Source organism: Podarcis filfolensis (genome assembly GCF_964270895.1).
Source record: "Podarcis filfolensis genome assembly, chromosome: 15".
NCBI classification, from domain to species: domain Eukaryota; kingdom Metazoa; phylum Chordata; class Lepidosauria; order Squamata; family Lacertidae; genus Podarcis; species Podarcis filfolensis.
Window position 1 is genome coordinate 15,825,374 of NC_139618.1, and position 27,485 is coordinate 15,852,858.

The window sequence follows — 27,485 nt, forward strand, 5'->3', positions numbered from 1 at the left end:
AAGGCCAGCATAGAAGCCAACAGGCCACCAGACTCACCATTCTCATCCCAGCCCTCAGCCACCCCTGCCAGTTCGTAGTGCTTCTTCCGCAGCTCTCCCAGGCGCTGGCGTTCCTTCTGCAACTGGTTCTCCAGCTCCAGGACTCGCACCTAGGAGGGAGGAGAAAGGCTTCTGGAGTGCAAGTGACCAGGCTGCAATGCCTCTCCCTTCTGCTCTGCCTGGCATTTTTTACTCTCTTTTCTCCCTCCCTCTCCCAAATACCTGGGAATCCATTTCTTGACGCTTGATCTGTGTTAGCGTTATGGCGGAGAAGTCCATGCTGTCTGCAGGGGGAGAACACATAAGTTTACTCTCATTAATGGAAGCATGGAAGTGCAGGACTCATCCCTTCCCACATTGTGCTGAGAACTGCCTGGCAGCTGGTGAGCCCAGCTGTGCTTCCTGTGGGATTCAAGCAGTCAGATGAATAAGCAATGTCAAAAAAGAAAGAGAGAGGCTGTAACTGAACTGAATGAAAAACAGAGACCGCTACCCCTCTGCCTTAGAGAAACAGGTGCCTACAGGAGATGCCTACCTAGACAGCATCTTAAAAAACAGAGACATCACCTTGCCGACAAAGGTCCGTATAGTTAAAGCTATGGTTTTCCCAATAGTGATGTATGGAAGTAAGAGCTGGACCATAAAGAAGGCTGATGGCCGAAGAATTGATGCTTTTGAATTATGGTGCCGGAGGAGACTCTTGAGAGTCCCATGGACTGCAAGAAGTTCAAACCTATCCCTTCTTAAGGAAATCAGCTCTGAGTGCTCACTGGAAGGACAGATCCTGAAGCTGAGGCTCCAATACTTTGACCACCTCATGAGAAGAGAAGACTCCCTGGAAAAGACCCTGATGTTGGGAAAGATTTAAGGGCACAAGGCGAAGGGGACGACAGAGGACGAGATGGCTGGATAGTGTTCTCGAGGCTATCAGCATGAGTTTGACCAAACTGCGGGAGGCAGTGGAAGACAGGAGTGCCTGGCGTGCTCTGGTCCATGGGGTCACGAAGAGTCAGACATGACTAAATGACTAAACAACAACAACAACAACAGAAGGGAAAAGGGATCTCCAACTTCAGATTCAGAAACTGACCTGTCTCCTGAATTTGTGACATTCCTGACTTGGTGGTAGCCACCACCCTGGCTGTCGCCTGGTTGACTCCCCGGGAGGCGGTCTGGAGCTTGCTGAGGTTTGCACTGTCCTTATCTGCTTTCACCTGGGGGATCAAAGAGGAGAATCAGTGGCTTCTTTGCAGGTGGGAGAAAAGGATTCTACGTGCCACATGTGGTGGACAAAGCAAGCGATCTGCAATGTGCTGCTCCAGAGGAGTTCCAGATGTTACAAAAAAGGAAAGGGCAGATCCCCTGATGGTTGGGAAGAGAGCAAGCAAAGGCCCCCAGTGCCACTCTAATGCCATCCTAGAAGAAAAGCTCAAACATCAGGCACCATGGGTGGTCCTAGACTATATCCTCAGGAGCAAAACATTCATGAAATGCACTCTTGCCCACCCAAAGCCCCCTATCAGTTTCTTCTCCCCACTTCACAGATCAAACTTTTAGAAACTCTTATGGAAGTGGGATATTGAGACATTAAACTGGCTTTTCCAGAAAAGCCTTTGGATGATTGTTTATGCAGGAGGAGCACCCAAAGCGGGAAGCTTTAACAACTGATTTGTGATGGGGTTCCACCTACAGCTGTACTTAAGCTGGAAGGAAGCCATGGATCATTTTGGTGAGGAAACATCACCAGGCCACAAATGGGTCCTACTGGCTCAGTTGCTTTGCCACTGACAGCAGATGAGAAAGAAAGCGCTGGTGGCAAACAGAGCAGGACACTGCCAGTCAAACGGCTGTTGACATCCTGACTGCCCAGGAAAGCCTATTAAGCTTATTCATTCCTTGTATGACTGGCTGTTGGCCACTTGCTCAGGCACTCAGCTCAACATTCCTGCAGCAGGGGGTTGGACTAGATGACCCTTTGGACCTCTTCCAATTCTATGGTTCTAAGGAGGTATCACAAGGCAGTCCTTACCTTTGAAGCGGCAACTAGTTGGGCTGTGCTTGCTGCAATTTCATGCGAGCAGACCATGAGCTCCTCAAATTTCCCCTTGCCTTGAACCACGAGGTCAGCAGCATCTCTAGGGAAATATGTGAAAGGGATGTTAGAGTGCCACCCCTCACACTCCAGGGCTACAAGCTGCAGCCCCTCATCACAGCACTGCCTAGCTTGCAGGCCAACAGTAGACTATGAAGTAACCCCGGGGGTGTCTGCTGCCTTTTCTCCCCAAACACTTACACCAGCACAGTTGCTCCCCAGCCGACAGCCTTGGAGGCAGAAATCAGCCCCTCCGTCCAGCGGGAATTTCTGGCGTAAAACTCCTTGGGGGATGCTGCTCCCTAGATGAGAAGAGGAGTGAGATCTAAGCATTGCCAGGAATAGCTGTTCATTCTGTCTCTCTCAATTGCCACCAGAAGTTTTGCACCCGCCACAAGGCCACAGAGGTCAGCGCAACGCACTCCATTCGCAGCCTTCTAGCTTCCATGGCTGTGAGCTTCAGCCTGACAGGGGAGTGGCAGCTGCCTTATACCAGGTTAACCCTTGGTGCACCTTGCTCAGTATTGCCTTCCCTTACCAGCCTTCAGCTAGCCAGGGCTTCCATGCAGGGAGTTTTTCCCAGCTCTGCATGTGAACTCAGGATCTTGTGCATGCAAATCAGGTGCTCCACCACTAAGCCACAGCCTTTCCTGGGGTGTGCAGAGAGGTAAGAGCCACCTCACAGACCACCTTTAGATATTCCAGAACCTGGTGGTGTTCACTGGAGAACAAACAACCCGCTTTCTGTTTTACTCTTCTCTCCCCTCTTTCTCTCTTGCCTATGTTCTGAGGTTAGGTAAAAAGCTCTGCAAAGGGTATCTTAATCCCAAAGAGAACTCTGGACACAAACATTCTCTCAGAATGAACAGACAAGAATATATGTGAGTTATGAACTCTCCTTCTAACGAGTTACCAAGTGATGTAGCATCTGGACCTGCACCCTGACTGATGTCAAAAAACTGTTTCATTGGCAAAGTGGGAGCTGCATGTACCCTCTTGTAAGAGTGACCATGGGATGCCCAGCTGTGCTCCACTTGCCACACCTGTTCCAATTCATCTGAGTTTTAGTTCTGTTTTTTTGCTATGCAACCCTATTTATCCAGCATTGAACCTTTGAAAGACTGGTGTTTTCAAAATTTTATGTATACTGCTTTGAGAGGCTTGATCTAATAATTGCAACACAGTACTCTAAATAAAGCAAATTAGTTTAACTCGCCCAGCAGTATGAATTGTGTTCATGTGGGCCGATTCTCATACTCCTTTGTTAACTCCACATACATTGATAGCAATGAGAAAACAGAACCCCTGTGGGGGTCCCCTATCACCCACCATTCCAGCATCCTATTTAAGAGCTAAAAACCCATCTGTCTCCTAGGCCCCTATAACACTTGGAAGAGAGGCATGTAAGACAGCAAGAGGCTGCAGCTAGGTCCCAGAAAGCCATCTCATTTTATCTTCCTCCACCCAGCTGCCCAAGGGATTGGAGTGCTATTAGCATGAGCACAACACACCCCTTCAACAACTCAGGAGCACACTGGAACAACGGCACTTTCCTGCCCCACCTTTAATCAAGGAGTGGAGTATGTTTTATGTAAACAACACCACAGACTGACAGCATCTGGGGCACAGCGGGAGCAAGAAGGCACGCTGAGTGAGAAGCCCACATTCCCAGCTTGCAAGGCTGGCACTGCTGACTCACCCTTCCACTCTCCACAATCTCCCGCTGGAGGTCCTTGGAAGCCTTGACCAGAACCTGGATGGCCTGCATTAAGCCTGTGCAGGAGCCCAGAATCCTGCAAATCACAAAGGGTTGTCTGTGCAGTGTCTGCTTACATCCAAAGCATATGGGCTCCACTGTAAAAGTCCCAGAGGCCCCCTCCCCACATTGTTGAGCAAAAACCACTTGCCAGGTAGAGGAAGCACAGAAGTCAAGGAATGAGCAGGCACCCTTCTCTGGCTCCGAGATGATAGCAGACTAACCCTTTCTTTTGAGGACAGAGAGCCTTCGCCAACCTGGTGCCACCAGGCAGCTGTAGTGGCTGGGGCTGATGGGAGTTGTAGTCCAAAACAGCTGGAAGGTGCCAGCTTGGCCACGGCTGCTCTAAAGCATGCTGTCCTGAAAATGGTGTGTTGGAGTGGGGTGGGGAGGAAGAGGTGTGCCAGTGGTGCCCAGAAAAAACTCCAGGCAGGGAGGAGGGAGAGGCAGCTGGTGCCAGCCTTCCATACCAACCTCTCGTTGACCTCAAGCTTGGCTCCAGTGTCTCCTGCCCGTGACTTGCTCAGCATCTCCTGTGTTGACAAGGGTGGTGGGGAGAGAGTGGGGTAGGTGTCAGAGCTACAGGATGAACAGCGTTAGCCCACTCTCACTTATACAGCAAAGCTGAGAACCAGCCACCCCTAGCATGGCACGGAGCTGGAACTGAAATCTATTCCCCTGCCCTGAAAAAGAAAACATTATTCCTCCTTCTTTTTGAAGGAATCCCACTGGGCAAACAGGAAGCCGATCCTCCTCTCTCTCATCTCACCTCAATTCTGGAAGCTGCCATCTCAATTGCTGCTGCTGTGGCTGCCATCTCCTTGTCCACCAAATCCCCGAGTTCCTCCTGCTTGATGTCCAGGCCCTTGGGGCGCAGGTCCTGCAACAGAGCAGAGGGTGACCTACAAAGTTGCTGCCTTCTCTTGTATCCCCCACTGCCTCATATCAACTTCATCTTCAGAGGAGCTCACTAGGTGTGGGGAACAGGATCCTTCCATTTGTCTCTGTCAACCGCATTCTGTCGCCTGGTACCAGGGGCATCACATGAGCTGCTTTTGCCTGCGTGGATGGTCAGTTGATCCCTGCAATCCCCTTTTGAGGCCAGCAGCATCTTTCCCTGTCCTGCACAATGTGGGCAGGTGGGTGTGGCTTGGCCTGGCCAAATGAGGAGGTCTGACAGGCCTACTGAGGCCTGTGGGGTAGAGTTTCCCCACCACTACCCTTGTTCTATCCTTTGGGAGGAGCCAGCAACATGGGCTCACTGAGCAGAGTTGGAAGGGACCCCAAGGGTCAACTAGTTCAACCCCAAGCAATGCAGGAATAGGTTCCTTGGAGGAGATCCACTCTGGGCTTGCAACCCCAACCAACGGCAGCCAATGTGACGTAGTGCTTAAGAGTGTTGGGGACCTGGGAGACCAGGGTTCAAATCCCTGCTTGGCCACAAAGCTCAATGGGTGATGTTGGGGGCAAGTCAGTCTCCCAGCCTAACCTAACTCACGGGGTTGCTGTGAAGATAAGGAAGAGAACCACACCTTGACAAAAAGGTGGGATTACAAATGCAATAAATAAATAAATATAAACAAACTTTTTGCCCTCCCCAAACCATACAGCCACTCACCTCTCCAATGGCAGTGATCCGCCCAAGACAGTTCCTGATGGCTGCGCAGTTGGCACTCTCCAAAGAGGCTCTGTCCTTCAGGGTGCCCAAGTAGCACAAGGCCTCACTGCCACACTGCCTGCAGGCTTCCAACAGCACTGGAAACATGCAAAGGGAAAAGGCTCCACTCAGGCCCTGCATGACCTAGGAAGGCACCTGTTTCTGTCCTACCCTTTTCCTGGCCAGAGGCAGGTACTCACTGTCTGCAGCCTCCATGGGGGCCATGTGTGAAGTGGCGCTTGCCTGGACGATGGTGTCGCCAACCAGGTGGCCAAAGAGAGCCACGTGTGACAACAAGCTGCTCACATCTAGGAAGGGAGAAGAGAACACATGAGACCAAGCACAGGTGATCCTTCCAGGCTCATTGAGATCTTCTAAGAGAAATACTGCCAAGTGCTTCTGCCACAATGCCCACCTTTTACTTTTCCAATGCAGAGTAGAAAAGAAAATGCCACTGACAAATGGGTGCAGCTGCTGACATGAAGTGGGTGGCTCTTAGGGTGTCCCACTTCCATGCTGCTTGTCCTACATGGGGCCTGTTGCCTGGGCAGCTGGAAACAGCTCCAAGTTTCTTACCTGACTGGTTGGAGAGGTACTGGGTGCATGCCTCCTGCAGCCGCTCTACACACTCGGATGCCGCAGAGGTCCTGGATAGAAGGTAATCTAAACAGCACACAAAATAAAGGAAGCATTGGATACAACCCTACTAGGAAGTGCAACTGTAAGAAGGGTTTAAAAGCTGATTATGTACAACCCAGCTTTGAGGGTTGTCTTGACTTCCTTCTTGCCCTGGGCTTCTCCTTTTCAGCCTTTTAAGAATTCATTTTAGTTTAAAACCTGCCTTTAAATCATTATTCTCCCCCCCCCCAAAAGAAATAGATTAAGAACTTAAGAAGAGTCTGCTGGGTAAGACTAAAGTGGGCCTATCTAGTCCAGCAACCTATTCTCACAGTGGCCAACAAGATGCTTCTGTTGGGAAACTCACAAGCAGGATTTGAGCACAAAAGCAACCACTCTTGTGGTTTCCAGCACCTGGTATTCAGAGGAATCACTGCCTCCAACTGGGCTGGCCGATCATAGTCATCATGCCTAATAGCCATCAATGGCCCTCTCCTCCTCCTCCTCCTCCTTGAATTTGTCTAATCATCTTTTAAAGTAATCTAAACTGGTGGCCATCACTGCCTCCCATAGGAGGAAGTTCTATAGTTTAATGACTGATTGATTGAAGGGAGGTGCAGAGTGACTAGAAATTATTCTCCCACTGGTAACTGAAGCCATGGCTTATCCAACTTCAGCAGGAACTGCACACGGTTGCAAGTTGCTGAGCCAGTCTAAGGTGTCCCCTGGAAGCATGAGGGTCAGAAGCATGCTTTGGTTGCAAGTGGGCTCTGGCCACAGAAATCTCTGCTGAAGGAAGGGGGTGAGGGGCCTCAGGCCTCCTTGGCTGACCTGCGGAGCTCGTGCAGCTGACATGTGTGGGGTCCTCGATTCGGTTCAGGGCATCCTGCACCATCTGCTCAGCTTCCCTCGTGGCGCACTGCAGGAGGGCAAACTGCTTGTCCAGGAGCTGCTGCTGGAGGGCCTGTGTGTTGCTCTCCTGAGGGCAGAGGAAGAGAGGCTAGACTTCCCCTCTTGGTCTACTCGTGGAGCAGTGGAAGAAGAGCCTGGGGTTGCCCTCCATGAACCCCTACCACACAAAGAGCCTCTTGGGCTGTTCCTGGCTAATCACCACCATCTCACCTCCAATCCACCTCTTACCCTTTCCTCCAGAGAGCTCCGTAGCTCCTCTACTGCTTTGCCGCTGTCCTCCTTCTCTCTCTGCAGGGTGGCCTTCAGCTGCTGCACTTCGGCCTGCAAATCAGTCAGCTGCTGGTCACGCTGGGCCACAGTCTCATTGAGGGTGGCTGTCTCCAGCTGCAGGCTGGCCAGCTGAGTGCTGTGTGCTGCTTCGGACTAGCCAGCAGGTAGACAAAAAAAAAAGAGTAAAGAAAAAAGAAAGGAGGAAGAGAAAAGGAGAGGTGAGGTGAGGGCTTCTCAACTTTGCCTAAACTGCACCAGTCCTGCAGGAACCTTCTGCGTCCCCAGGGCACCCAGGGGATGTATCAGTCCTGCCTTCCACCCACAACTGGGCCAACCCAGCCTCTTGCTCCCCTCCTTCTTCCGACCACCCTTTCTGCTTCCCCTTCTGCTGCTTGTGGTGGCTGCAGCCCCAACAGCTGGTGTTCCCTGTGCCATTAAGGCAAAGCAAGGAGAAGTCATACAGAAGACTTGTTGTGTGTGTGTGTGTACACACATACACACAACTTCCGCCGGGGCCTCTGAGGAAGAGGCCAGGCTGGAGAGTCTCACCTGTGCGCTGGACTCAATGGTGCTTCGGAGGGTCTGGAGTTCCTGTTTGCTGACAATGAGCTCCCTCCTCAATGCTTCCAAGACTTCCACCTGCTCCTGAGTCTGCGGAAAGAAAAGAAGAATGTTGGTGCCCTTTTCCGTCAGGTTTCTCCAACAGACATTCTGAACCCCCTTTCTCTTCTCCCTCAGCTGAAGCTCCCCCCTCTGCCCCCCTGCTCACCTTCCGCTGGGCCTGCTCACTCAGCCGCTGGAAGGAGTCCTCCAGCTCTTTCTTATCCCTCTCCACGTCACCTTGGACCTGCCTGGCCACCGTCACCTGCTTGGTCACCTCAGCATTCTAAGGAACAGGAAGAGGGAGGCAAAGGAAGAGAAGGATGTGGGTTCAGCCACTTGGGCTCATGGGAGTAACTGTCCCTCCTCCCATCTTCAGTGGCACCAGTGAATTTTCCTTGCCCCCTCCCTCCAAGTCATGCAGTGGAAGCACACTGCAGCAAATCCCCCCCGGGCACAGTCTCCATCTTTGCTAAGAGGGCTCTGCTACTGACTTGGCTCCTCAGCCATTGACTGACTTTTGAGAGATTCATCAAATTCCTTTCTAATTCCAGGTAAAACTGTGAATTTTGCTCAGTGCAACGCAGAAACATACCAAAGTGCTCTCCCTCTCTCTCTCTCTCCCTAGCTACTGGTTTCCTAGGTAGTGCTGAAGAGAAATGATAAAAGCTGTAAGTGGAAATCTAAGCAAATACATAGATAGCTGACCCAGAAAGGTTGTGGAAATCCTAACAAAAGGAAGGCAGTGGTTCACAGCTACTGAATCTTAACTGGCTTAACAGGGCCATCGTTAGGGTGCTTCAGCAGATGCAATCCCATCTTGTTGCATGAAGTCAGAGGAAGTGACACCCCCCAACTCTCTAGTACCGAGAAGTGAAGGAAGAACAATGCAGGGTTACCTTGCGCAGGAGGTCTGCGTGGTTCTGCACCAGCTCGCTGTACTTTTCCTTCAGCTTTGTGTATCGCTGCTCTGTAGCTTGTGCTTTCCCTGTAGCAGAAACAGACAAGGGCGGTGACTTGGTGGCTAGGGTGAATTAGCCATGTATTTTTGCAGGAAGGGATCAATTTCTTATGTTATTAGCCCACTTGATTTTCATACAAGTTTCGAACTGTTACAGACAGAAACTGGAACCCAGGTTAGCTAGGCTAAATGTACCGACATATTCTTTCATGGCTGTTATGAAGACATAGTTTTAATTGACTTGTGGTGTGTTAATTCTTGCTCATTTTAATCACCCATGTGTTTGCGCTTGCAAGTTGCTATCCACCCTGAGCCTTCAGGATCCGAAGCAAAGCAAACGGGCAATCAAGTTGCCACCCATCTGCCCAGTGGCAGCTGGTAACATTTTGACTTGGTAGGGCTGCAATTCTTGCTGTTTTTATGACAACAGGACTTGTACGGAACTTATTTAGGAAATAAGGAAACAATACAAATCCAAAAAAGGAAAGAAAAAAAAGCTCCTTAAAGCAGGAAACACTCCCTGTCGGTCCTTTGGCCTTCAGGAAAATAACTCTGAACATGTTCAGAAAGAATGCATGGTTCCTCTAGGCTAGCAGGGCTGTTTTTGAAGCAATCCTTCCATATCTGCTATAGTGACTGTGCTGGACAGGCCTCATAGCAACAAATGGAGTGAGCGCTTTCCTACTAGGGTTGACTTTCTGGCCATCCAGAATGGTGCCTCTGGGGCTGGCCAGGAGGCTCTGGTTGCCAGGAGATGAGGCGGCCTCAGAGTAAGCAAGCAAGCAGACAAGGGAGCCCAGCCAGTCCACCAGCCCTTGTTGTTGGGAGTGGACAGACAAGTCACAGGCCCCTGTGGGGCAGTGTGAGAAGGCACCTCTCTTTGGAGGCGAGGGGGGTGCAGCTCAGAGACCAGTGGCTGCCCAGAAGACTTCCAATGAGAGGGGAGAGGCGGCTGAGGGAACACTCTCCAAGGGAAGGTGTTCGAAAAAGGGTGAGAGGCTGCCAGTTTTGCAGGCAAGGGGTGACATAACTGGGCTCCTGAGATCCACAGGGGTGCCGCAGAAAGAATAAAGCTGGTCAAGGGAGCCGTGGACTCAAAAAGGTTGAAAACCTCTGACTTAAGAGACACACAGGAGTGACTTTTTGTTGCCATAGTTTAACTTTTGGGTGAGGATTGGCTGATTGCTGACTGACCAGAGAACAGGAGACTGACATAAACGTCTCTTTAAGTTCAGCATGTGTGTGGGAAAGGAAAGAGTGTGTGGTTTTGAGATTTTCAGGATTTTTTTAAATAAAAAAACTGCTTGACATTTTCAGCGAGAGGGCTATGCCCCGGTGTACCAGCCCCCACTGCCCCAAATGGGAGACTTGGTGCTGGGGCTGCCATTCAGCCCTCTGCCCGCTCACTCTCTATCTCAGTGAGGCTGCGCTGGGCTTTCTCCGTGTCCTCGTGCCGCTTTTTCAACTCGTCCAGCTCTGTGCGCAGGAAGTCGCTCTCGTCCAGGGCCTGCTGCTTCAGGTGCTGCTGCTCTGCCAGCTCCGCCTCCAGCTCGTTGATGCGCCCCTTCAGTTGCTGCACCAGGCGGTGGCTCTGCAGGGCCCACAATGGAGAGGGGAGGGGATTAGGGGACCCCCTGACAAGATTTGTGGGGGGTCAGGAGTGGGTACACAGTCTTGGCTGGGGAGGCCAAGTGAAGCAGGTCACAGAGCACCCCCAAAACAAATTAAACAAGGACTGCACATCAGACAGAAGGGGCACCCCTGAGTTTGGGACACCTCCACATTCAGAAAATGCCTCCCCTATAATTGTGATGAGCTGAGGTGTGTGTGTACACACATGTGTGTGTTTACAATGTTAAATGGCTACAACCCCCAACAACACATCTGTTTCTTGGTCTTGGGCAGTGAGCTGCAAGTGCTGTCTTCACAGTCCAGTAGCCTGGACCATCCTGACTGTTGATTGCTCCCCCCCAAACACTTGCTGATGGATGGACACTCCCTGCAACCTGCTGCCCCCCAGGAGCTGATGTGAGTTGTAGTCCAAAACATCTGGAGGGCACCAGGTTGGGGAAGGCCAGCATGCTGTTTTGCCTCTGTTCCCAGTGATATTTAGCAGATTTGTCTGCCCATTATTTGAGGTAACCCAAACAAGAGACAGAGAAGAGAGGCAGGAACTGAAAGAGGTAGTGGTGGCCACATGGAGCTTGGCTCCGGGTTGCTCGTGTCTGCAAAAAGAGACGTCATTTCCCCAGATCTTGCTGATGCAGCATTTTGGACTTGTGAAACCCTTTATAACTTCTGCCTTGATATTAAAAGCAGTGGAGGCTGTGTGTGCAATTGTCCTACCCCACCTTCTGGGATTCTCCTGTTTTGCCCTGCAAACCTCCCTTCCTGAGAGCTGGGCTCTGCCCCAGAGATAGGTGCCAGTCTGAAAGGCACCTTTCATGCGTTACCAACAGCGATGGGGACATTTCATTCACCTCGGCCTTGAAGTTCTTCAGCTCATCCTTGAGGGTGCTGATCTCCCTGTGCAGCTGCTCAATTAGCCGGTCCCTGGAAAAAGGGTGAGATAGGTTGGTGTCGTGTTTCCAATCTGTCAGGAGGACAGACAGCATTCACTCAGGACCATGGGAGCAGGCTCAAATCTAGAAGAGATGGGGGCATTCCATGACCCACCAAACCCCCAGACTGATCATCTAAGCCATTAACACACAAACACAGTGTACCTTGGATGCAATTAAAGCATGCAATGATGATGAAAGCCTCTAACAAAGGAAGGAAGGGCATTCCGAGAAGGACCCTCACTCACTTGTCATCCTTGGTCATCCCATTCTGGCTGTTAAAGTTGAACGGATCATTGCTGAATGAACTGCCAAAGAGGTCATCAAACTTATTGTCAAAGAGACTCTGAAAGAGGAAGAAGAGATGAAGGCTGTGAGCTCCATTCAAGAGCTGGGAGGGTCTTTGCTATGGTCCTTAGAAGGTGGCAATAATTGCAGTATTGAAAGGATGCAGCTTTAACAATGTTCTGACCTCCCTCTCTCCTGTATTGTCAGAGCAGAGGCTGCTTGCTGAAGGAAAAGAGCAGAGGCTGCTTGCTGAAGGAAAAGACTGGAGCGAAAGGGAAGGGAAACACCTGGGAGACTTCAGCTTGTGTCCTGAGCTTGTGCTTGCTCCTCCCACTGCTCAGGTATTTAGCTGGGAGCCACCAGCCAGTGGCATGAGAGCTAAAAGGTTCTCAGCTAGTGGATCAACCAGCAGCCGAGAAATCCCTGTTGGTCCTTCGCTCCCTACAATTTTTTTGACCTCAACCTAAGTGAAGAAAGAGGTTTAAGTGTAGTGTGGGATGCCAGCAAGGCAGCGATGTGAAGTTTCTTAATTCAGCAAGGTGCTTTTCATAAAAGGGAAAGGAGAAAAAAGAAGCAGGAGATATCACATGCCTTACTGAAGGAGGAGAAGAAGTTAATCGCAAAACCAAAGGATAAAGATATATCTCAAGCGATTAAACTCCAGCAAGCACAATTTTTATGTTAGTTAATAAAGAGATTGAGCTGAAAATTAAATTAATGAAACAGAAAAAAATTGAATTTGCTAATAAACCTGGTAAACTGCTAGCATGACAACTTAAAAAAGAAAAGAATAAGACAATAAATAATATTGTAGATGAGGATAAGCATCTGACTATCTCAAAAGAGATAAGGAAAGCGTTTGACAAATTTTATACTTGACTATACCGCTGTGAGAAAGAGGACTTTGAGAAAATGGACTGTAGCATATCCTGAGTATCTAAGGAAAACTGTCAAAGTCTGAATGCATCCATACTGATCTCGGAAGTGCAAATGGCTATAAACAGAATGATGGGAAAAGCACAGGGGCCAGATGGACTTACTGCAATTTATTATAAAAAGTTCCAGGATGCACTTGTAGAACCACTTAAGGACACCATGAATACAATTTTGGAGACTGGAGTAATCCCAGTGTCATGGAAGGATGCATTCATTACCTTGATCCCCAAACAAGATAATGACTTAACAAAGACTAAAAATTACAGATCTTTTTCATTACTGAACTATGATTATAACCTATTTCCTACAATTTTAGCTAATAGACCGAAAAGGACACTAACTGAGTCAGTCCACAGAGACCAAGCCAGGTTTTTACCAGGCTGACAAACGAAGGACAATATAAGAAATGTAATTAATTTAATAGAGTATTTGGAAGTAAGAAATGAAAAACAGGCTGCTCTAATCTTTCTAGAGGCGGAGAAAGCCTTCAATAACATTTCATGTTCATTCGTGATCAAGGTTTTAGAGAAAATGGAAATAGGTAACTCTTTCCTAGCAGGAATTAAAGCAATCTATACTGATCAATCCGTAAATATCAATAAATAATATTATTTCAGACAAATGTCCAATAGAAAAAGGAACAAGACAAAGCTGTCCCCTGTCTCCCCTGTTGTTTATGGCATCAGAAATATTGCTTCAGAATATAAGGAGAAATAGGGAAATTAAAAGGATTGAGGTGGGACATAGAGTTTAAAAAATCAAGGGCATTTGCTGATGATGTGGTATTGACACTTTGGAGAGCATTCCCAAAGCATTAGAATAAATTAAAAGGTTTGGAAAACTGGTGGGTTTTAAAGTAAATTCAGATAAAACCAAAATGTTGGTCAAAAACATGGATGAGCAGTCAATTTTTAAATATTTTTTTAAAAGGATGTCTGGTCTGTAAATAGGTAAAAAAGTTAGATATTTGGGAATTTGGCTGTCAATAAGAAATCTCAACCTATTTGAAAATAATATTAAATTGGACTGGGTGTCCATCAATATGCAGATGACACCCAGCTCTACCTCTCTTTCAAATCAGAACCAGTGAAGGCGGTGAAGGTCCTGTGTGAGTGCCTGGAGGCAGTTGGAGGATGGATGGCGGCTAATGGATTGAGGTTGAATCCTGACAAGACAGAAGTACTGTTTTTGGGGGACAGGAGGCGGGCTGGTGTGGAGGACTCCCTGGTCCTGAATAGGGTAACTGTGCCCCTGAAGGACCAGGTGCGCAGCCTGGGAGTCATTTTGGACTCACAGCTGTCCATGGAGGCGCAGGTCAATTCTGTGTCCAGGGCAGCTGTCTACCAACTCCACCTGGTACGCAGGCTGAGACCCTACCTGCCCGCGGACTGTCTCGCCAGAGTGGTGCATGCTCTGGTTATCTCCCGCTTGGACTACTGCAATGCGCTCTACGTGGGGCTACCTTTGAAGGTGACTCGGAAACTACAACTAATCCAGAATGCGGCAGCTAGACTGGTGACTGGGGGCGGCCGCCGAGACCACATAACACCGGTCTTGAAAGACCTACATTGGCTCCCAGTACGTTTCCGAGCACAATTCAAAGTGCTGGTGTTGACCTTTAAAGCCCTAAACGGCCTCGGCCCAGTATACCTGAAGGAGCGTCTCCACCCCCTTCGTTCTGCCCGGATGCTGAGGTCCAGCGCCGAGGGCCTTCTGGCGGTTCCCTCATTGCGAGAAGCAAAGCTACAGGGAACCAGGCAGAGGGCCTTCTCGGTAGTGGCGCCTGCCCTGTGGAACGCCCTCCCATCAGATGTCAAAGCGATAAATAACTACCTGACATTCAGAAGACATCTTAAGGCAGCCCTGTTCAGGGAAGTTTTTAATCTGTGATATTTTAGTGTATTTTTGGTTTCTATGGAAGCCGCCCAGAGTGGCTGGGGAAACCCAGCCAGATGGGCGGGGTATAAATAATAAATTATTATTATTATTATTATTATTATTATTATTATTATTATTATTATTATTATTATTATAAATTGTGGAAAGAGGTTAAGAAAGAGTTGGAGATATGGGGGGATGAAACTCCCTGTTAGGTAGAATTTCAGCCATTAAATTGCCTAGGATGTTGTTTTTATTCCAATCAATCCCAACTGCAAATAACTTAAGCTGCTTCAAATAATGGAAAAAAATATATTTCTAAATTCATCTGGCAGGGGGAAAAGCCAAGAATTAAACATAAAATTATGACAGATATAAAAGAAAGAGGAGGCTTTGCTCTGCCAGACTTGCAAATGTACTATGAGGCAGCTTGTTTGTGTTAGTTAAAAGAATGGATTGTAATTAACAATGCAGACATCCTAGATTTAGAGGATCATGATTTAGAATTCGGCTGGCATGCATATCTTTGGTACGGGAAGGCTAAAATCTGTAAGAGTTTTATGAACCACATTCTTAGGAAGAATCTGTATAGAGTTTGGGAGAAATATAAAAATCTGCTGGAAAGAAAAACACCTTTATGGCTATTACTCATTGAAGCAATTACAATTAAGAGATGTAATATGGATAGACAATGGGCAACTTACAGGGAACTCCTGGATTTTACAGTGTGTGTGGGGGAAGGGGAACCCAAACTGAAATCAATGGAAAGCCTAGGGAGCCAAGTTACTGATTGGTTGCAATATCACCAGTTACATGATAAATTACAGAGAAAGAATGGATTTTTGGACCAAAGCTCACAATTTGAAAAAAGCTGTTTCAATATAAGGATAAACTTCTGTCTAAAATGTATAATCTTCTATTAGCATGGGAAACAAAAGACGAGCTTGTTAAAGCTTCAATGACACACTGGGCAATTGATATAGGACACAATAGAGATCTCAACATCTGGGAGAAACTCTGGAAAAGCGACCTGAAATTTACAGCATGCTATTCATTGAAAGAGAACTATTTGAAAATGATGCTGAGTAGGTTGTCTAAGATTTATAAGATAGAATCAGATAAATGTTGGAAGTATAAAGAAATGGCGGGAAACTTCTTCCACATGTGGTGGACATGTTAAAAGGTAAAAGGGTATTGGGAAATGATTTATAATGAACTGAAAAAAGATGTTCAAAATTACTTTTCTCCAAAAAACCAGAGTCCTTTTTGCTGGGGATTACCCAAACTGAAATTCCCAGGTGTCAGAAAAAGTTATTTATGTATGCAACAACTGCGGCTTGTGTGTTGCTAGCCCCCAAATGGAAATTGAGTGAGGTCCCAACTAAAGAGGACTGACAACTTAAGTTGACAGAATATGCACAACTTGCTGATTTAACATATAGAATAAGAAAGTAAGAAGAACATATGTTTAAAGAAGACTGGAAAACATTTATTGAATATATGGAAAATAACTGTGTACAGCTGAAAAAGCTGGCAGCTTTAAGATAAATTCAACAGAGTAAATAATTTTTAATGGATGTAAAAGTGGAAAATTGATTTGAATGGTTATAGTAATATATGTAGGGGTGTTTGATATGTAACCATGGAAAGAGAAGAAGGGAAGTCAATGGATATTTTAAAGTTTGTAAAATATTTATTTGAAATTGTATAACAGAAAATTAAAAAAAAAATTACAACAAAAGATAAATCCCTCTTGGCCCTAAACTGTGAAGGGCAGATTCCTCCTTCACAAGCAAGACAAAGAACAGCTGTGCAATCTGTTTTCACCAGCGAGCCCCACCCCTGAGGGGCTCCTGGAGATGCCCCAGTGGTTTCCGACAGAGACATTCAGCAGCAGTGATAGGCGTTCTGATAGACAGTTATTAAGAAAACAGAAGGGAGCAATTTGGTGCATAAGGCAGTGTTGATTGGCCGGCACTGGACTTGACACCAAGCCTGAGAGTGTGTTTCAGGATGGGGAGAGAAAAGCCATGTATACTGCAGGGAGCTCAGTCATAGGCCAACGGCAGTGGGGGCCACCCTGAGGGGGTAAATACCAAAGGTAATTACCCCTCTGGTGTCTCCTTCTGGATGGACGAAGGAGGTGAATAGCGGAAGGACCCCGAGAGATAGGAGGGAAGGGAAGATCTCCCAGGATGAGAGACAGGGACAGGAAAGGAAAGGAAAGGAAAGCTCTCAGGTGAGAGCTGGGAGGATCTGTCATTTTTTGTGGGGTTTGAGATTAAGAATTACCTTTGGCTAGAGAGGAGATTCTGCATTTGCACACTGCTTTTGCATTTTAGATACCCTGCTGCTGATTTTCTGCTTCATTTTTGCGTGCTGTCACTTTTACGAAAATCTGTATTTTATTACGCAATTCTTATAAATTGCATTTATATAACTGTTATCATGTCTCTACTACATAAAAATTAAGTTATGTGTTGACATTTGTGTTCTATGCTGCAAACCACCTTGTGGTCTTTTGACAAAACAAATTTAAAAGAGGAGACTATGATCCTACTTTATTTTAACAACTCTGCCCCCCAGGGACCAGGTGACACCATTAAGAGAATGGTGGCAAAACGCTTCCTGAATTGTTGTAGTTCAGGTGGCAGGATGATTATTTGAATGCAACAGATTCCCTGTACATTTTCAACATGCTGTGGAGAAATCTCAGCTGACCCCTTCACCTTTTTTTTTTTTACATACATGCAAAGCCAGCACTGTCTCCAAGCTGAAGTGTGCAGTCCAGGAAAATATTTTAACATAAAAACATAATAAAGGCCAGTTGGACCAAGTCAATGGCCCATCTAGCCCAGAATCCTGGTCTCACGATGGTTACCCAGATGCATCAATGAGAAGCCCATAAGCAGTGGACCCAAGAGCAAAATCACTCTCTCCCTTTCTGCTGTTTCCAGCAACTGGTATTCAGAACCATTGCTGCTATGGAGGCAGAGCATGGCCTTTGTAGCTAATATTCATTGACCTTCCCTCCATGAGTTGATCTAATCCTCTCTTAAAGACATCCTATCTTAAAGACATCCGAGACCATATAACACCGGTTTTGAAAGACCTACATTGGCTCCCAATACGTTTCCGAGCACAATTCAAAGTGTTGGTCCTGACCTTTAAAGCCCTAAATGGCCTCGGTCCAGTATATCTGAAGGAGCGTCTCCACCCCCATCGTTCTACCCGGACACTGAGGTCCAGCACCGAGGGCCTTCTGGCAGTTCCCTCACTACGAGAAGCCAAGTTACAGGGAACCAGGCAGAGGGCCTTCTCGGTAGTGGCGCCCTCCCTGTGGAATGCCCTCCCACCAGATGTCAAAGAGAACAACTACCAGACTTTTAGAAGACATCTGAAGGCAGCCCTGTTTAGGGAAGCTTTTAATGTTTTACGTAGTACAGTATTTTAATATTTTTTTGGGAAGCCGCCCAGAGTGGCTGGGGAAGCCCAGCCAGATGGGCAGGGTATAAATAAATTATTATTATTATTATTATTATTATTATTATTATTATTATTTGGTGGCCATCATTGCCTCCTGTGGGAGTTCCTTTTTTCATTTTTCATAACATTTTATTATGGCTTTTTCATAAAAAACCTAATCTAAATAAAGACACACACAGAAAAGGAAAGGGAAAAGAAAACACAAAGTCCCCTCTCAAAGGTAGAGCTTAACTCTTGTGGACTCTCCCAGCTCCCACATGGGAGCTTCCTTTTCTTCTCCCAATCTCCCACCCTGGGAGCTCTTCTCTTCCCTGTCTCTCAAACAGGGTCCCTCACCAACCATCCATCACCTCCAGGTGTGTATAATCCCAATAGTGGCCCAGAGTAGAGGACACAAGGAGAAGAAAAGAGAGAGAAAAGGAGGAAAATAAAAATAGGAGAAGAAAAAAATATATAAAAAGGACTTCTGATTTTCCATCTTTCAGTTACATACAAGTAGATTATTCAAAGTTTTCACTCTGAGGATGACAACCAGCTGTTCTTCCTTGTGCTAAGCAACATTTCCCCAATCTTCAGACCCAAATTCATTCATTTTCCTTTCCACACAAAATTCTAAAAGGGGTTCTCTATTTATTCATCTTTGTTCGCACAATGGTCTCTCTGCATGAATAAGTCCTTTTGCATTGGGCTCTGCTGACGGTATGAGCAGGCTCATTCAGGAGAACACAACAAGGCTGGAAACTGGTGAAGAGTTTGTTTAGTTGAAATAATGTTCTGCAGAACAGTAGCCTGTGGAGTGGTGCATAGAGAGATATTCCCTGAAAACAGAACACAGCTGCCCTCCCCTCCTCTCGTGGGCCAGGTCCAGATTCTCACTTGAGGAGTTCTGCCCCTCCACTCACCTTCTGAGAAGACGTTTCCATCTCCACAAGGTCCATGATGGGCTCACTGTCGGGGGATGAGGCTTCCACTGGGATGACAACCACAGGGCTGATGTGCTCGGAGAGCGCTGAGGCCCGCAGGAAGTTGGGTGGATTCTGGTGATGGAAGGAAGGGTGAAGCTGGGAAACTTGAGAACTGCAACACTGAGTAGAGGCACACGATGCAGGACGGAGCAAGCCTGCCCTGCACATCTTCCACCTTGGGAGTTCAAGAGGCACAGCAGTAGCAGCCCCTCCACTTAAATGCTAGTACAAGGGAACCTGTGGGTGGCATTTGTTGAAGGCCCGCAAGGGTCTTACCTCAGGCAGCTGTGGGATCTGAATAAGCCGCTTGAAGTACTGAAGGTTGCTGGAGCGATAGAACAGATCCTTCAGCCTGAAGAGCACAAGAGCAAAGGCAATCAAGTCCATGAACACATCCTGAGTGGGCCTCTGGACAGTCCAGGTGGGAAGTCTGCCAGCCTCAAGAGTGAAGCAAAGCTTTATTGGCCCTATCTAATGGTTTTAGAATCTTCTCAACAAATAAATGTGAAATTTTGAGTTGTTTTCAGCTCTCAGCCAGGAACTGAGCCATTCACACACTTACTTTTTGAACTGCTCCAGGAAACGGTCCCTGTGGCCTTGGAGTGTGTCAGCTGGGAGACCTGGAGAAGAGATGCACAGAAAGGGAGCAAGATCAGGGAAAACCTATATTATGCAGCTGATGCCTTCGGGGGTGGTGATGTTTGTGGGGGTGGGGAGACAGACAGATGTGTGCACACCAGCAAAATAACCAGCCGAGCAGTCAGCCCTGCTAAGGCACACATGTGACACCTGCTTCCTCAGGCACTCTGCTTCCTGTATGGAACAGCTGCAGATTCCTGCATTGGAAGGGTCCCTTCCAACTCTGCAATTCTGTGATTCTGTCAGGTTGGGCAAAGCAATGATGCACCTCCAGAAACCGTTGAGGGACAGAAGTGCTTGGTCACAGCCTTGTAAGCCTCCCTGAGCTCCTAACCTGAGGTGTGGAAGCTGGTTTAATATTCGGTGATGAGGGAAGGTTACTCTGCACATGCTCAGAAGTTTCATTTTCTACTCTACCTTGCATATTCCAGGGTACTGGCGTATCACAATGGCCAAGATCTTAACTAAGTGCCCCTATGCAAGCCTCCTTCTCCCTGCTCCAATATGGCAATAGTTATATCGGCCGAACTGGCAGTGAAATGGTAAAGAACTGCCAAGGTATCTGTAAAGCACTCTTGGCATTTAGGAAAAGTTAAACACTATAAACTGCTACAACATTAAGCAGGACTCTGTTTGCAGCTGCTCTGACATCAAAGATGGAGAAGGGCTGCAGCTCAGTAGGAGAGTACCTGCTTTGTCTGCAGAAGGCGCCAGGTTCAATCCCCAGTGGCATCTCAAGGGAGGGCTGGGAAAAAGGCTCCTTGCCTGAAGCCCTGGAGAACTGCTGCCGGTCAGTGTAGACAATACTGAGCTAGCTGGACCATTGGTCTGACTCCATATAAGACAACTTCCTACGTGCCTACAATCCTTCCAGCAGGGAGTGAGGTGTGGGATGTCTCAGCCACCCCAACTATCATTGCTGTGATAACTGGAGCACAATGAATGAGAGAGGTGGGGGAAGGGAATCCAAGCCCCCAAGGGGGCAGTCAGATTTGTACTCACAGGAGTGGAGCTTGAAGAGGAGTTTGACTGTGTAGTCGTAGAGGTGGCTGCAGTCAAGGATGACCTGGATTAGTGGGGCCAAGCGGCACTGCCCGGAAGCCGTGACCGACACAGAGCGAGACATGTCCAAGGAGCTGAAGACTGGGAGGGAAGGCGCACAGGAAAGCAGAAAGGGTTGGATAAGTACTGTACATGTTCCAGTCACAACAAAGAGGGGCCATTTCTAAAGATTGTGCCCTAGAACAGCTGGCCAACTAACAGGGGAGGCTACCCCAGACTCAAAAGTGGCACCGCAGTGGGTATCAAATGCAGCATATGCCAGTGAAAGTGGAGAATGGTTAAGGAAGCCCAACAGTATCCAAGAGGAGACTTCCCCAAAATGAGATTGGTTAAAAATGAAGCTTTGTCTGCACAACCTTCTCCCCCACTTTGTTCAGGAGGACCCTCATGTCTCTTCTAAGAGATACAACCCATCTGTCCTGCGGCTAGCCTAGCCAGGAATCCTGAGCTGTCTCTCTTCCCGATCCTCATTTCACCCAAGGCTTCTTCAACACAAAAGCTGCTGTCTCTTTTATTTTTTGTGGGCGAACGTGCGTCTGGGCACCTAGTGCTCTGCAGGCATCTGGCTAATTTCATCCACTCTGTTTGTGTGTTTTAAAATGAAGAGAAGCTGAACCTGGGTTATTTCACAGTCTCACTTCAAATCCCCCGCCCCTGTTTCCTGGCACACTTTCTTAGATATGTGGACCTGAATTGCCCTTTTCCTGCAAATAATGCTGAATTTGCAGGGAGTAGACAATTCCAGAAGGAAGCGGAAGAATGGTGCATACATAGGAAAGAGAGGGAAATCTGCACCAGGTCAGTGCAGGACTCAGCAGAAGGGAAACAAAAAGAGATAAGCACACGCTGGAATGCATGTGCCCCTCAAGGGGAAGATGAGCTCTCTTCCACTCTGCAACCTTCTCTCTAGTCTGAAACTCCCATTTTGTGTGTGTGGTGTTTTTGTTTTCTGTTTGCAAACGGAGATGCCTCCTGGGGGTCCAGGAACACCCTCTGCCCCAATGGACAATGGTTTCTTCCTAAGGGAAGGGTAAACATGCTTGCCATCCATAAAGAGTGGGGCAAACGGCCAATGAATTAACCACACCTCCCTGAATTGTGCCTTGCAGAGGTATCTGGCATGCTTTGAACTGTGAAACCTTACCTGTCTGAAATAGGTTCAGTTCACACTCCAAGTAATCGAACATCTCCACAGTGAGTTGGAAACTGAGTGAGAAAGAGAGAGACTGAATGGAGGGTGCTGCAACACTGAGAATGTGGAGGCCGTGGTCTTTTACCTGCCACAGGACCATCACAGAAACTTTGTGGAGTCCCAGAAGCAGCTCATGGCTTCACATAGCAGAGGGAGATCTGCAGCAGGGGAGCCAAGAGACTTGAAAGAACCTCAACCTGTGAGCCTGAAAGAAAACTGCTCCCACCACTCATCCACCCACCTGGAGCCACCACCAAACAGACAGCCCACCTCTTGCCTACCATCATTGCCCTGATCCCAGAAAGGAAAAGCAGCCACCACCAATGCCCCCCCCCGACCCCCTGCCAAGCAGCACTTACAAATTATTCACGTCGTTCTCGCCCGTCTCGTCAAGCTGCCTGTCTGACATTTGAAGGTTTCCTGGGAACCTGGGGTTCTGTATGAGGGGAGACAGAAAGTCAGGCCAAAGCTGTGGCTCAAGGCAGGTCCAATGAAGTAGGCTCTTCCTGCCAGACCCCCTTCCAGGGCTTTTGCCTCTCCAGGTCGCTGGAGTGGCAGTGCCCAGTGGGAAGAGCAGTGGGGCTGCAGCCAGCGATGGTCCTCAGCAGGTTCCCCTCCATCGTTTGGGCAGGTGATGTTGAACTTCTCTCTCTCTGCTCCCCCAGAATAAGACATGGCCTCTTCTGGGACCCCTTTTGAAGAACAGGGAAGGGTGGCACAGGGGAAATACATCCATCCCTTTAACCACAGCGAGCTGCATTATAAACCCCAGCCGAGAAAGGAAAAAGTGAACAGAGGATGTGAAACCAGCCCTGGGAATGTGGCCACAGGATCTCTGAAGAATGGGCTGGGCTAATCCTGGCCACAGTGGTGAAGCCTGGCCACACTTCAGAAGCAGTGGCAATCCCCTGCCCCACCTCGTTCGTCACTGCTCCTTTTCACAAGCACCCTCTGGCCACCAGAGGGGACCATGCTTGGCCTGCAGAAGCAAAGGCCTCCCCGCCTGCCTGCTTGCCTCAGGACTCTGGTTCTGAGCCAAGCTTCCTGGTCCAGTCAGCCGGATTCCATTCTATAAATACCTGCTGCCGGCTCCACTCCCCAAACGGGATGCAGGCGAGACAAATGGGCCTGTCTTGAGCCAATCACAACGCGGGAAGGGAGGCTTGCAAAGGAACGTTCTGGGAGCCAAGGAAGGGCGCAGGCAGGCAGGCAGGGAGGAAGAAAGCTCAGGCTGTTTGTCCCCAGGGAGCAATTTGCATACACGTGTGTGTGTGTGTGTGTGTGTGAGAGAGAGAGAGAGAGAGAGAGAGAGAGAGAGAGAGAATACACCCAGGTACATGCCGCCATCCTGCCTGTCTGCTTGAGGCCACCTAGCCCGACCCTTCATATGCCAAGAGGAATTTGCAGACCTCTTATTTATTTATTTATTTACTTATTCATTCATTCATTCATTTAATTTATCTCCCACCTTTTTCTCCAAGGAGCTCAAGGTGGTGCACATGATTCTTTCTCCCCCTCCTCCATTTCATCCTCACATCAACCCTGTGAGGTAGGTTAGGCTGAGAGACAGTGACTGGCCGAGTGAGGGATTTGAACCCTGGTCTGTCCCTGGTCCTAGGGCAGCATTCTAACCACTATACCACTCTGGCTCTCTTCTGCATAGCTATACTGCCCTGTAGTTCTCTGGGTAGTTCCCAAAGTTCCTGCTTCCCAGTTAGGAAAGGGCAGGAAACAGTAAGGAGTGGCTGGCGATGAATAAAAGCGCGGCACAAAAACTGTCTTCCATCTTTTCCCTTCCCAGATTCTTTGGCCGTGTTAAAGCACAAGGGAGGGAAAGGCCAGAGTCAGGTGGAGCCATCCACAGTACAAAACAGACACACCCAGAAGTATTGTGGTGGGTGGAGAGGGAGCTCCAGATGGTCCTTCCCTTTGGCATGTCCAATCCAGGGGCCCATAAATCAGGGGAGTGTTGTAGCTCATTGGTAGAGCATCTCCCTTTCATGCAGAAGGTCTCAGGGTCTCTCCCCAGCAACATCTCCAGGTAGGGCTGAGAGGGTCTGATGCCTGAAGCCCAGCAGAGCCACTGCCTGTCAGCTGGGGCAATACTGAGCTAGATGGATGGATGGTTGGCCTATGTATAAGCAGCCTACTCTGTTCCAGCGCTATCATTCATAGGCAGGGACCCTGAGGATCATCTAGTCCTACCCCCTGCAATGCAGGAATATGCAGCTGTCCCATACAGGGATCGAACCCGTAACCTTGATTATCGGCACCACGCTCCACTCAGCTGAGCTGCCAAGTAAATTTTAAAAGGAGTGATCCACAGATCCACAAGACAATTCAGGTTGTCCCACCTGCATGAGAATTCAGACCCACAATGCCCTGTCGGTGATGGCATCCAGTTCCCAGGTGGGGCTAAATTCTGCATCCCCGAGGGAGGCTGTTGTCGCCGCCTCTGGCCTTTTTGTTCCTCTGCCCAGCCAGAGATCCCTTGGGTACCCAGAGTGCTTTGCAGACGACTGGAAGGGGCAAACAGCCCCACTTACTTTTGTGTGGAACTCCATCTTGGTTCTCAGCAGTTTGAGGTAGATGCTGCACAGCTGCCCGTAGCCCTCGCTCAGGTGGCCCTAAGGGGGAGAAGGGGGCAGGAGAGAGTGAGGGCCAGGGCTGCCAGGAGGAGCTCTCTCCTTCCTGGGAATAAATAAGCATTTTCCACTGCGAGCTTTTACAGGGACACTGACAGAGCATCTGCTTGGCATGCAGGAAGCATGCCCCAAGTCCAGCATCTCTAGTTGGAGCTGGGAAGTGTCTCCTGCCTGAAGCTACGGAGTCTCTGTCAGTGTGTGCAGAAAATATGGAGCTAGATGGACAAAGGGTCTGACTCAGCATAAGGCAGCTTCCTATGTTCCTATGAGAATAAGGGGCACCTGCTAAGCTACAGCCCTGAAGACACATGTGGAGAATCTCCAAAGCTCAAGAGAACTCTAATGCTGCTCTGGCACACAGATTTGCATGAGCTGGCCAGTATCAGGGGTGAGAAGGAGGGAGGGAGGGAAGGAGAGCCTGTGTGTGCCTGGGCGCTATTTTATTTTATTTATTCAGGATATATTTGTTTATGTATTTATTTGTAAAAATATTTTTATCTTGCTGTATCATAAAAAAAAATTAAAGTGGTTTGCAGCAATGAAACCAGAAAGCCATAAAATAACAACCTGAAAAATGTTTGAAAACATCCATCCATTAACTATTGGAAAGATGAATTCTGAACTTGGAAGTGGAAGGAAAGAATATACAGAATCCAGTGGAAATTAGAAAATGCTTCCAGAGGTATTTTAAACAGTTATATACACAAGGGCCACAGAAAGAGTTTGATATAGACCAATTCTTAAAAACAAATGGATTACAAAAAATCTCTCAAGAAAACAAGATAATGCTGAACTATAAAATTACAGAACAGGAGGTAGAAGGTGCCATTCAGAATATGCAGTTGGGCAAATCTCCAGGGCCGGATGGCCTAACCTCAAAATATTATAGATCTCTGAAGGATTGGATAATTCAATCACTAAAGGAGGTTTGTAATGAAATCTTGGAGGGGAAAAAAGCGCCAGAGTCGTGGAAGGAAGCCTATATTATGCTTATACCGAAAACTGAGTCTGAAAAGACACAACTTAAGAACTACCGCCCCATATCCCTGCTTAATGTGGATTACAAAATATTTGCTGATATTTTGGCTAAAAGATTAAAAAAAGTATTAGTGGAAGAGATACATAAGGACCAAGCCGGCTTTCTCCCAGGTAGACACTTGTCTGACAACACGAGAAATATAATTAACATTTTAGAGAAGTTGCAAGTGAATATTAATACTAAAGCAGTTTTGATATTTGTTGATGCGGAGAAAGCCTTCGACAATATTTCTTGGAGTTTCATGAAGAAAAGTCTACAGGGGATGGGGGTTGGTCAAGGTTTTGAAAATGGTATAGGTGCAATTTACTCAGAACAAAAGGCTAAATTGATAGTTAACAACGTGGTGACAGAAGAATTTAAGATCGAGAAAGGGACACGACAAGGCTGCCCAATTTCCCCATTGCTTTTTATTTCGGTCCTGGAGGTTCTGCTAAACATGATTAGAAGGGACCATTTGATCAAAGGTATTCAAGTTTATAACAGTATAAACTTAAAGCGTTTGCAGATGATTTAGTATTGACATTACAGGAGCCAGAATCTAGTACTAAAAGAGTATTAGAATTGATTCAGGAATTTGGTCAAGTTGCAGGATTTAAGTTGAACAAGCTAAAGACTAAGGTTCTTGAGAAAAACTTAACACCGATCGAGAAAGAGAGGTTTCAGAAGGAGACGGGATTAACATTGGTTAAGAAAGTAAAATACCTGGGGGTTAACATGACTGCTAAGAACCTAAATTTGTTTAAAGATAATTACGAGAAATGTTGGTCAGAAGTGAAAAAGGATCTTGAAATATGGTCAAATTTGAAGCTTTCCTTGTTTGGTCGAATTGCTGTTATAAAGATGAATGTATTGCCAAGAATGTTATTCTTATTTCAATCATTGCAAATTTAGGACAAAATGGATTGTTTTAAGAAGTGGCAGAAAGCGATTTCTAGATTTGTCTGGCAGGGCAAGAAGCCCAGAATAAAATTTAAAATATTAACGGATGCTAAGGATAGAGGTGGATTTGCCCTGCCAGACCTTAAACTTTACTATGAATCAGCAGCATTTTGCTGGTTGAAAGAATGGCTGCTTCTTGAGAACACAGACATTTTGGATTTAGAAGGTTTCAATAATGTTTTTGGGTGGCATGCATATCTGTGGTATGACAAGGTTAAAGCTCACAAAGCATTTAAAAACCATATTGTCAGAAGAGCATTGTTTAATGTCTGGACAAGATACAAAGATTTACTTGAAAATAAAACCCCAAGGTGGCTATCACCGATGGAAGCGAAGGCTCAGAAAAAGCTCAATATGGAGGCCAAATGGCCAAAATATTGGGAGATTTTGGAACAAGAAGGAGACAAATTGAAATTGCAGAGTTTTGAGAAACTAAAAGATAAAGTGCGAGACTGGCTTCATTATTACCAAATAAGGGAGGCTTATAATATGGATAAAAAAACTGGTTTCCAGGTGGAAAAATCAAAATTGGAAACAGAACTGTTAGATCCCAAAACTAAGATACTATCAAGAATGTATAACTTGCTGTTGAAATGGAATACACAGGATGAAACTGTTAAATCTGCTATGATTAAATGGGCACAAGATGTTGGACATAACATCATGTTTGCTGACTGGGAACAGTTGTGGACCACCGGTATAAAATTTACGGCATGTAATGCCCTAAGAGAGAATATTATGAAAATGATATACAGGTGGTACATGATACCAGTCAAGCTTGCAAAAATATATCACTTGCCCGATAATAAGTGTTGGAAATGTAAGGAAAATGAAGGTACATTCTTTCACCTTTGGTGGACGTGCCCAAAGATTAAGGCTTTCTGGGAATTGATATATAATGAAATGAAAAAGGTATTTAAATATACCTTCCTGAAGGAACCAGAGGCCTT

General features: G+C 47.2%; 1 protein-coding gene across 4 annotated transcripts in view; it reads right to left on the minus strand.

Moving 5' to 3' along the window:
• The window catches only part of HIP1 (huntingtin interacting protein 1), a 69,862-nt gene that overhangs the window by 3,147 nt on the left and 39,230 nt on the right, over positions 1-27,485 (minus strand). For all 4 annotated transcript variants that reach the window (XM_083588405.1, XM_083588408.1, XM_083588406.1 and 1 more), the window contains exons 5-30: positions 24,459-24,539; positions 22,272-22,348; positions 21,865-21,926; positions 20,661-20,801; positions 19,582-19,639; positions 19,296-19,371; positions 18,957-19,091; positions 11,715-11,812; positions 11,386-11,458; positions 10,313-10,496; positions 8,844-8,932; positions 8,114-8,230; positions 7,894-7,995; positions 7,303-7,497; positions 6,994-7,141; positions 6,121-6,207; positions 5,745-5,852; positions 5,506-5,642; positions 4,657-4,767; positions 4,362-4,420; positions 3,831-3,924; positions 2,333-2,433; positions 2,069-2,174; positions 1,130-1,253; positions 262-323; positions 38-149 (exon numbers count right to left, since the gene is read on the minus strand). In XM_083588405.1, coding sequence (XP_083444531.1) covers positions 38-149; positions 262-323; positions 1,130-1,253; positions 2,069-2,174; positions 2,333-2,433; positions 3,831-3,924; positions 4,362-4,420; positions 4,657-4,767; positions 5,506-5,642; positions 5,745-5,852; positions 6,121-6,207; positions 6,994-7,141; positions 7,303-7,497; positions 7,894-7,995; positions 8,114-8,230; positions 8,844-8,932; positions 10,313-10,496; positions 11,386-11,458; positions 11,715-11,812; positions 18,957-19,091; positions 19,296-19,371; positions 19,582-19,639; positions 20,661-20,801; positions 21,865-21,926; positions 22,272-22,348; positions 24,459-24,539 — 2,737 coding nt within the window. The remainder of the gene's footprint in view (positions 1-37; positions 150-261; positions 324-1,129; positions 1,254-2,068; positions 2,175-2,332; positions 2,434-3,830; positions 3,925-4,361; positions 4,421-4,656; positions 4,768-5,505; positions 5,643-5,744; positions 5,853-6,120; positions 6,208-6,993; positions 7,142-7,302; positions 7,498-7,893; positions 7,996-8,113; positions 8,231-8,843; positions 8,933-10,312; positions 10,497-11,385; positions 11,459-11,714; positions 11,813-18,956; positions 19,092-19,295; positions 19,372-19,581; positions 19,640-20,660; positions 20,802-21,864; positions 21,927-22,271; positions 22,349-24,458; positions 24,540-27,485) is intronic.